Source organism: Crassostrea angulata, chromosome 7 (assembly GCF_025612915.1).
Source record: "Crassostrea angulata isolate pt1a10 chromosome 7, ASM2561291v2, whole genome shotgun sequence".
NCBI lineage: Eukaryota > Metazoa > Mollusca > Bivalvia > Ostreida > Ostreidae > Magallana > Magallana angulata.
The window spans coordinates 41,642,626-41,653,819 of record NC_069117.1 but is presented as its reverse complement, the minus strand read 5'-3'; the positions used below and the strand labels follow the sequence as shown (position 1 = coordinate 41,653,819).

Sequence of the window (11,194 nt, the reverse complement as noted above, 5' to 3'; positions counted from 1 at the left end):
GCGCCTTAAGCGGGCGCAAAAATGCCACCTTGGCACTGGCATAATTATCCGGCACAGTGTTAATTGCTTGATTAAAACTATATGATGAAAAAAGGTCAAAAGCTTCATTTAATCGGGATCTTTTACGATTGTTTCAATAAAAATAAAAAAGCGACTAAATATTTAGTACTTTTTTCACACAAACTAATTTTAACAGTTTTAAGCTATATACAGGATGACTGTAAGAGAATACGACAGTAAGTTGACTTATGGGAAGAAATAACTCGGTTTTTTTTTCATGCAAATTCAAGAATGGAATATATATGTAACTGTTACAATTTTAGAAATAATTTGAAAAGATGAAAAATGAAGAACAGTTCATGTTTTCCGTTTGTTTTCAGAGCTTTTATAACATAGGACCGAGGAAAACCGTTAAAATGACGTTTCGATGAGTTTATTTGTGGTTGCACCGGGTGATTGAATATCGGCAAGTTTGTTCGTATATATTATATCATGACAAATATTCTATATTCTCAAAGTGCGTTGCCACAGGGTAACTGGCAAATAGTACGTACAAGCAATGTCTAATGAGACGTATCTGATAATAATTAAACGTGTAAGTATAAAATGACTGGGTACATGCTAATTAATTCAGTGTTGTATCCGTAATCAAGGTGTAAATACAAGATACTGGCGAGGTTGTACCACGTGAAAATCTAAAAGGTGATTTTTATTTATTCTACATTAATATTGCCAGATATCACAAAACTACATAATATTTATTTTTAAAAACTAGAAAAATTAACAACCCAAGACTGATCTGTTAACCTAATGATTGAATAACTATGAACCTTGAAATATAATGAAATAAACCTTGACTGTTTTTGGTACCCAATAGTATATATTGTAACTAGTGTCTTTCTATTTATGTTTGTGGGATGACCATAAAAACCTGATGGATAACTTTCACCTACGACGTCTTGCTTGGTTTCTTGGTGTCCTCACAACTGCATTCATCCTGATTGTCCATCTCTTCAATACCCCAGGGACAGTAGCATCACGAATCACAGCTTCGTTAAAATATCAGCGAGTTGATAGTGATGACAAAAAAATCTACTCCCAACCGATTTCTGTTCTGAGAAATGACACCACAGATCCACAGGGAAACACAGGTTATCCATTAACTCTCGTGTCTCCATATCTCATCAACAATCCTTCCATCTGTAAATCCGACTCCAAACTTAATTTCTTGTTCATCTTTCATACTTCGACGGATCATTTAAAGAGAAGGCAGGCTATACGTAAAACCTGGGGCAATACTAACATTTTTCGCAATATAAGTTTCCGAATCGCTTTCTTCTTTGGACAAACTAGTGATAAGGAAGTCCAAATGATGCTCGAAAACGAAAGCACTGTATATGGAGATATCATACAAGGCCATTTTATAGATTCTTATCACAATCTTACCCATAAAGGAGTTCTAACATATCGTTGGATAAGTGAATTTTGCTCCAATGTTGAGATGGTTGTGAAAGTTGATGACGACGTGTTTGTGAATGTGTTCAACCTATTGGAATTCTACCTTCCGCTGTATCATAACGCTTCGCGAAAAATGATGTGTCATTTAAGACCTAAGGGTACAAGCCGTATAATGAGAGAAAATGGCAAGTGGGTGGTTCCTGCAAATCAGTTTAAGAACATGACGCATTATCCAGTGCCGTACTGCAATGGGTATTTTGTACTGATATCTGCTGACATTATTCGCCCAATGTACAAAGCCGCATTTTCTACACCATTTTTCTGGGTGGATGATGTTTACTTGTATGGCTTGCTTCCGGCAAAAATTGGAAATGTAGAATTTACATCAATAACAGTCAATTTGACCTTGAATCAAGAGACCGGCATGAAATGTTACACAGGGAATACAACGTGCAAGTATCTGGCTTCCTACGCCGAAAAACAGGGCTACATGGAGTCAATGTGGTATGCAGCCTTGAAAATGTATCGCACAATTGCCAAAAAGTTTGTTTCTAACAAACTTCTTATGAACTGAGAGAAAGAGAGAGAGAGAGATATTAAGTGATTAATAAAATGATCGATTCATGTATTACCATCACTAAGAATGTTATATTTTTTCTATAAAGCCATAGCTATCACTGTAAGATAAAATAATAAATATTCTTGAATTAACGTAAAACAATACAGAAAAAGATAAGAAAACTTATCCATGTGATTGTGTTAAAATGTGAAACCAACATAATTTTAAAAAAGAGATACATGTTTGTAAAATTGTAACATGAAAAGATAACGAAATGCATACTAGTTTAAAGTTTCTGTAACCAAACTAATATTTCTTGATAATTACACGACTCATATAAAATATAAAATATGTCTATCTTTATTTTTTTTTTCAAATTTTCCTACGAAATTAAATGTAAAATTGTGATACACTGTAAAATAGAAAGTAAGGAAGTATCTTATCAGCACCGAGCCGGATACACACTTCTGATTTCATCCGTGGCAAGACCCGCGGGCAACAATCATCGGAGTACATGTCACTTTTCGTTGGTTTTAGGCATGCAGCTCGACGCGTCATGTCTGAGCCAAACCCAGCAAGATGTCGTCTCTGCTGCGCCTACTAAATGTCCTACGGTCATACGCACTGTCGACACCATTCCTAGCTTCGTAAACAGCTCCCACATTGGTTGAGCTGAATGCCCCTCATCCAGCCTCGTCAGGGAACATAAAAGTCCATCTCCCTGCAGTCTGCATTAGATCCGTGTACTTCATTTCATGTTCTTTCTCTGGTACGTCGCGTCGCAGGTTCCCACCAATGATATGTTTGGCTAATTTGAATCACAGCACCAGGTTTGGTTGCACAGTTGTTTCTATCACATCTGAAACGACTAGTTTCTTATTATGGTCTACACTCGGTTCCCAGTCTCCCCTGTGTCCAACAGTGATGGTTTGTAAACCTTATTTTCAGGCTGCACAATCTCCTCGATAAAGCAGTTGCCATCTTTTTTCTTACTGCTGTTCTTTACTTTTGTCAATTTTCTTCTTCATATTGTCCGCTATCTTTATCAAGTCTTTGTCGTCTCTTTTACCTTTACCGTCGTTATGGTAGTGTAACCGAGAATTTGGAAAAGATATGAGCCATTGCGCTCTCTTCTTACACAGGTTAATATGAACGATCCTACTGTTGTAGATTGGCCGGTGATTATAAAATTCTAGTATCATACACCCGTCTGATCGTAAAAGAAACACAATCCTGTATTGGTCCTTCCATAGCTCCTACCGCAAACTGTTGCATTGTCCCGTCATATTCAGACTCTCTGCTTGCTGACTTCTGCTGCCCGTGATCTTCTGATTTCTTCGATCTCTCTTTTCACCTTTCCTTGCACCATACTCCTATTCTCCGACTTGTCAGCCATTGCCCAAAGCTGAAAGTGTGACACGAGAATTATATCTCTAAATACCAACAAGCTCTCTGCTTGGTCTCCTTCTCACATTGTAAACCACTTGCGACCTGACCTTGTTTGGACTCCTGTGTTTCCGAGTCACTGCTCTAACAAATCATGTAACGTCATCACCCGTCTGCATTTGCCCACCATGAATTCTTCAGCCACCAATGATATGGGTAAATGAAGCTGAACCGCATTGCTGTAGAGTCCGATTGAAGTAAAGCTTGATGGAACTCCAGACCATATTCCTTCAAAGTCATTTTCTCCCATTTCCAAACTCTCTTCCACTGTCATCGCTATCTCATAAATTAATACCATCCACATCAGCATCTGCTGATTACTAGAAATCCAAGCTTCGTAATTTTCTGGTAACCCTCTTGTCTACTTTCTTATTGTTCATATCAAATAAGCTTGTTTTGTTGTCCACAAGTGTTTGAATTTTTCCTTTGTTGGAGCTTCATCTTTAATAATTTGCTGATCTGTCCTTTTCTTAGTACTAAATTTCTTGATTTCTTTGATTTTAACTTCATGCATGCATATCTTAAAGTTTCATCCAATAACGCAATGACCCGTCTAGCTCTAACGTGTGTAGTTATGGTCCTCTTATCGGTGGATGGTATATTGTACCTTCTGCTGCTGCTGTCGTCATCAAGCTCAACTCCATCACCAATACATGTAACTCCCCTTTTTAAGTTGATGCCATACTGTCGCAAAAGCTCCAACAGAAATCTAAATCTAATTGCATTAAGGTCCTGGCAATATATGTTTACGCAGTGGTCCATGGTAGGTGTCCACCGCCATGTATATTAGCTTATACAAACCGAAATATATGCATTAACAACTGTGCACCAAACATTTAGCCGTTTTTGCCTCTCTGATGTCCTAACTAAGATCTCTTGTGTGCCCAAAGTGTCATAAAATCCTTGGATTATATCCCTCTTAAATTAAGTGTTGATACATTTGGTTTGATTGCCTATTAACTTACACTGCAAGAAACATATTTTTTAACAAGATATATGACCCTGGCTGCCCAATGGTTCTTAAGTGTTCTTCTCCTTAGAAACAAAGCAACCCTCTGCCTATTTATACCCCTCTGGCGCTGTTCCCTTCTTCCAAATGACTCACAATTCCTACAATTTCCGAACTATCTTGGAACACTTCTTGTATAACTTGTATGTTACCCCATTGAGACTAGAAGCCGACCCAGCGCAAGCCTTCTTTACAACAGCTGTAATTTCAATTCATTCCATGGACCAGAATGGGTTTCTTTCTGGTACTGCTCATTTGAAAGTGCCTGAACTTTCACTTTCTAGCGGCTTTTTTGTTCTCTTAAAAAGCGTGCTCGATCTCTTGTACTTTTCATCATCTTTATTCTCTCTGCCCGACTCAACCTTACTAGCACTGATCATACATCGTCAGTTACTAGTAACACTAGTATTCCCATCGCATCTTCTCCTTCTAAGACCTTTTGAACTGCTTATAAAGTTGTGCAGTTCTTTTTGGCATTCTCTTAGTTTGACCTCTCTCCTATTGTTACTTCTGTAATATGGGTTACTGAGTATTTCAACGCTGTAGCTGTTTCGATGTTCCCTAACTAATACTTTGGCAAGAGAAACTACCCATGACTACCCGTCATTGGTTTATTTCTGTCATCGAACTGTCTATCCGGTGTCATCAGCCTTTTCTTGTAGTCATGTAGTCTTTAATGGCTGTCAATGGTTGATATCTTTTTAAAGACAAATAATGACAGAAAAACGTAGGAAAGAGAGAGAATACACTAACAGATAAGGAAAAAAGACCAAGCCACAGAGGAGGGGAGATAGAAATTAAATGATCAAGATTTATCACTGGCTGAGGCTGATGTAATCGTATGTAGTAACATTATCAAAAGAGCCAAATGTTGTTCTGGCTCATTCTATTGTGATTTCATTTCAAATCCTCTGATTCTGTACAGGTATCTTGCTGCCTAAAACCCCTGTCACACCGGAGCTGTGTCCTTAGATAATGTAAAACGCCAAAGTAGACGCCGTAGAGTCTCCTACAGCACCGTAACAACGCAACGGCATCGTCGTTCGTCGCGGTGGGATCGCCTAAAAATTTTTAGAACGTCATGCGACAGCGTGCACTTTGAACATGCACAAAGTGCGCACCATGGCTCTGCGTTCTGATAAACACGCCGAAGAAGCGTAGTGAGGTCGCAGTGACAACACCGTAAGGTCTCCAACAGCGCCACGACAGATCTGTTCGCGCGCTCAAGGAATGCAGCTAATCGCAGTGTAGACACAGTGATAAGTCAATTGCGCTTGCACGGAGACCTATCAGAGTCCTTTGAGATCTCACTGCGTGTCTATCGAGCTCTTACTGCGCATCCACAGCATTTTAACAAGTTGTTTTTCATTTGGTTGCGTTCACACAGCGACCCCAAAGAGCTGTTGCTGCGTTCATCGCGCTCTCCTCACGTTTCTTCTGCGTTTATTAGCGTTTGTACCGCGCTCTCATGGCGTCTCTAGTGCGTTGTCTTCAAGACCACGAAAACTCGAAAAATGACTGGTGTACAATAGCAAACGATGAAGTAATTATCAAACTGGATGTGAATGACTTTGTAAGATAAGATAAGATAAGATAAGATGTTTATTTGGTACTTAAAGGCCATTGCCCACTGTACATCTAGGCATCATATTTATATGCAACATAAACATGTAATATACATAGAAAATTTGTAACAATACTGTATTTTTTTTAACATAGATTGTCATGGAGTTAACATTTCTTGTCTTATTGACAGACCTTTTTTGATGAAAATTGCTGTACATTTGATGACATTTTGGTTATTGCTGTTAAATTGATGGTCAATACAAATTGGAACATCTTTTCTTTCTGATGGACAGTGAAATAAAAAATTTCTTCTTAAGTCCGCTAACATTGGACAGTGAAATAGAAAATGTACTTCATTTTCAATTTGTCTTAAATTACAAAGTTGACATAATCTATCCGCACTATCAATTCCCTCAAATCTACCCTCTTCAATACGTAATTTATGTAAGGAACACCTGAAAGAGGCTAATGCCTGTTTTAAGGGGTAGCCTAGAAAGGAGAGGTAACTCTCACATGCAAGTTGTTTTTTGAACATCACATAGAAAGCACACTTTGGTGAATTGTCTAACTTTGGCTAACTTTGAGTTCCAATCCTGTAGGGCACAGTCTCTCACCCTTTGGTTCAATTCTGGCATAAAGACCTTTGGATCTCCAGGTTCACCACTTAACCAAACGTCCCCAAAGCCGTAGTGATTTAAGACTGATTTCAATTTAGATACCCAGTTTGGAGTTGAACGAATGCTGAAAAAATCCAAATTATAAAGCATCTCGAAACACTGTCTTGGATATCTTGTAGTTTCCTTATTTTGTATTTTCAGCCAGTATTTCACTGGATTTATCATGTATATAACATAAAGGGGTAGTCTTCCACATTCTCCTCTAGCCATTATATTGGTAGCTTTTTTGCTTATTCCCAATATCCATTTGCAAAAGTCAGCTTCAATCTCTTCGTTAATATCAGTTCCCCAGACTTCTGCTCCATATGTTAGAATAGGAACGATAATGCTGTCAAAAAGTTTAAAACACACCTTGGGATCACGGTTATTCAGGATTTTCAAAGAACGCAATGACCCGTCTAGCTCTAACGTGTGTAGTTATGGTCCTCTTATCGGTGGTTGGTATATTGTACCTTCTGCTGCTGCTGTCGTCATCGAGCTCAACTCCATCACCAATCGCAAGTAGAACTCTGTTGAAATGCAGTTACACGCCGTGGGAGCTCCGTAAGAACGCCTCGGTCGCCGTCAGGACGGCGTGACATCTCCATTTGTAAAATTTTCAAATAAAATTGTACATTTTTCTGATTTTTCCTTGCGATCCTGCAGCGATTCCGTGAAATTTTAAACGCCGTGAACACGCCATGGGAACGCAACTTGGTGTGACAGGGCCTTAATATGTGAATAATGTTACTTCCTCTATGTCTTGCTGTTTAAATTTAAGGCTTGGTTTTTGCATGTTGTTTGCCGTGAGCACTTGGTATTCTTGGTCTTTATTCTGAGCCCAATTTCTTTTGCTACTCTGTACTTCAGCATATTTTTTCCTACATCTATTAAGGGTTTTGTGCTGGCAGAGCGGTGTCATTTGCAAAGTCTCGGTCATCAAGCTGTGAGAATTATGTTCACTGCTAAGAGAACAGCAATGGTGAAAGTAGGCATCCTTGTCTTACTACTGTGGTGATGTCGAAGGGTTTTGTTAGGTGTCCTTTGAGATAATGCAACTTTGCATTTTAGTGCAAGTATTTCTAATATTTATGAATTTTTCTTTAATATCTTATGCTTTTCGTGTTGCAACAGTATTTCAGGATGTTTGCATAAAACAGTGTTTTATAAGATTTCATGTCATGAAGAGAGTCGAGAACATTAATATAATAAGTTTTGCAATTTTACTTTATTCAAGTTTCATAAGTATTGCGATGCATTATTACCAAATTGCGGTATTTTTACCACTCAAATTTAAACAGTTTATTTTTTAGATTTTCTTATAAAATTATATACAGAAACTTTTATGATATGAGAAAAAAACTTTTTTTGGATTGTACATTTGACATTTTTGTTTACAGAAACAGAGTGTTTAAATTCAAGAATTGTGAACTTTTTCAAACAGTATGATTGTGTAATTGTTCTTGACTTTTCTCTGACATCAAAAGGCAATAAAGTCTGACATGTGGGTCTCTAAATTTAATGTCAACATCTGTATCTTTCATTCCTTGTATATTCCCGTATACTTCTTATGAATAAACACCGATAAATTCGATCATTGGTTCGAAATACGACGGTCATTTCCGGCCGCGTTTATCTGTTATTTGGAATCTGAGTTTTCGAGTCTATTACCGGTATACATCGTTGAAACTAGTCGAATAAAATACATGTAGTACGGAGTCCATTACGACGTAGATGCATATGTTCCGAAAGAGTCCGAGCCGAAGATAAAGATTAACATGGCGACCTTCCTACAGTCTGTTTTACATGATGAGTATTTCGTGAATATTTTTAATGATAATACACACAATTCTATTTAGAAATAGTTGACAGCTACATGGATTAAATGCTATCTTGATCTTGTGATTATTTCCCTTTTTTTTAACTTAATGAGCTAAGATTGTCAAAAAAGGACAATTTTTAAAACAATCAAATATAAACGAATAACCTTTGTTTACAATGTTTTTAAATACCTTTTTTTAATTATCAAGAAAAGAACTAAGTTACGAAATCAAATATAAGTTATATGCTGTGCATTTATATAAAATGCACATGGTTGTTGTGTCATTTGCAATAGCTGAGGCGTGAAGGTTAAGAAAGGCTTCCTCTATTTATTTTTCTTTTGTATCTAGATTTTAGGGTCTGGTAAATAAAGTTTTATATGCGTTGAGAAAAGTGGAGTCCATTTCATAATCTGCTTATTTTTTCATCAAAGAACAATGGTGTTTATTTCAAAATTTGTATATTTTTGCCTTTAGCAGCAAAACTTAAGTACCGATCGCGAAAAATTTGTTTAAAGCTTTTTCAATGTAAGATTTGTATTAAAAAGTATTTCCTTTCATAAACACGGGGAAAGGATTAGATGATGATCATCTCGAAGCAACTGGCTTAAATTTGAGCAAAAGTTTAAGGTTATTCAATGTTCACGAGAAAGAAGAGATGTACAATTTTGCAAATCTAAATCTATTCTTTTTTTAAAAATCACATTCGCCTTTACTTTGAATTAGAGTTAAATAGCTGTTCATTTAACTTTAGCATCGGGCACAATTACATTTTTATCTGAATTTGAGATTGTATTGATAAATGCTATTACTTTCATAAAACATGGATAAGGGGTATAATTTTCACTTTTCACTATGTTTCACAAAGGTAGTAAAGACTGAAAAGTCGATATCAGCGTTATTTCCTTTCTACGCATATATTTCAAACGTAAAACCAAAGATACCAACTATTCGTATCACCAACAAACTATCAAAGAGTTTTTTTTTAGATAGATATTCTGTCTAGATTAACTAAATCTTCAAAACAAGGCATTAGTTAACATTTACTATTCGAAAGATTTTCACTCTATGCAAAACGCATTTAAACTGAATTGACAATTTTCGGTGCAGGCTAGGATTTAGAAATACAAAGAAAAAGTATTACTCTCACTCCATTTGGCATTGCGTAATATCAGCTTCTTTTAACAGGCATTCCAGTAGAATTTAAAGGTAACACACGTAAATTCATGTTTTACCTGGGGGTTTTTTAACGCAATCAGAGGTGACCTCATGTTTGTAATAGCCTTGACTCTCTACAAGTTCAGAACGTTCAAGAATGTCGATTTCTAAAGACGAGTATCGTATTCGTTAAAAAAAGCATTTTGATAATTCTTCTCTTCTTTCTACATGCATCAATACTAACGTGAAATATCCTGAGAGATTCTTTCAAAAAGATTCCACATATTCTTATATATTGAGAATTCCTTTTCTTGAGATCCAAAAGAAAACTTCTGTTTGTAACTCGGTAGAACAAAAGCTTTGTAGCAACCTCTAATGATCACTGTCCACTTCAGGTATAATGTTGCATTAGTGGCCAGGATGTTGACCACTAATGATATAATTTTATCATTAACGAACGACATAATTGTCCGCTTATGATATAATTTCGGATTTATATCATTAGTGGTCAACATCCTGGTCAGTTATGCAACTTTATATCATTAGTGGACAGTGTATCATTAAAGGTTGCTACAAAGCTCTTTTTTTTTAGATTAATCAAAACGGCAACAAAATAATTCTGAAGTGTCGAATAAATACGTAATATAAAAGTTATTTTATAAAGTACATGTATTGGTAATTTCATTATTTGTATGCAGGTATGTACATGTATATCTATATGAAAATTGATTATGAAGTAAACAAATCAAAAGGCTGTGTTCTACAAAATGTATTTGTCATAATATACAGGCGTTCTGCAAATATCCATATAACATGACCGAAATAATGCTGAGAAGTTAGAACTATGGAATAGACAGACTCTTTTCCCCTACCATCACACAATATTCTTTAGATAGTGCGATATTTGTTCCGGTATTTAGCTTTTTTCTCGCCATCATGTAGAAGTTTGATGGGTCTCTTCAGCTAATGATGGGTACTGCTTTCAAAGACTAACGGTTTCACTGGAAAAAGATGATGCCTGCAGTGGAAAAAATTTGGTTATAAATGTACATATTAGATGATTGCATGAATATGTTTTTTCTGTTTCAAACTTGGTTATATACGTCATCTCACTTAAATTAACTTTCAGAAGAATACTTATCATAATAAAAAGGCGATTTGCATATACATTGTACATGTACATGGATGCATAAATGTGCAGTGACTGCGATAATGTTCCTATAAATGAGGCAGACTCTTTCTCCTCCCACTCAATCACATTCTTGTAGTCCAAAGGTTTAATGTCGGTGTATATAATTTCCCTTTCTATTTCAAACTAGGTTTTACGTTTCACGTCATCTCACTTGAATATATTAACTCTCAGTTCTATTGCCTTTACGTCAGCAAAAACAGAAACAAAAAAACATGCAATTCGCGCGCTCCGATGATTTATTTTGTGTGTGTGTGTGGGGGGGGGGGGCATTAAAATGATCTCTAACTGTCACGCAACAAAAGCAATGAAATGAGAGCTTTAGGCAGAAAG

At 36.5% G+C, this 11,194-nt stretch overlaps 1 protein-coding gene across 1 annotated transcript; it reads left to right on the top strand.

Moving 5' to 3' along the window:
- The first annotated feature begins 931 nt into the window (after positions 1–931).
- On the top strand, positions 932–2,041 carry LOC128157354 (beta-1,3-galactosyltransferase 1-like). Its single transcript, XM_052819852.1, has one exon. The coding sequence runs from the start codon at positions 935–937 to the stop codon at positions 2,030–2,032; it is 1,098 nt and encodes a 365-aa protein (XP_052675812.1). The 5' UTR covers positions 932–934; the 3' UTR covers positions 2,033–2,041.
- The last annotated feature ends 9,153 nt before the right edge of the window (positions 2,042–11,194 follow it).

Bases quoted from the DNA above. Each gene is read 5' to 3' on its own strand.
- LOC128157354 (XM_052819852.1), top strand. From the start codon at position 935: ATGGATAACTTTCACCTACGACGTCTTGCTTGGTTTCTTGGTGTCCTC.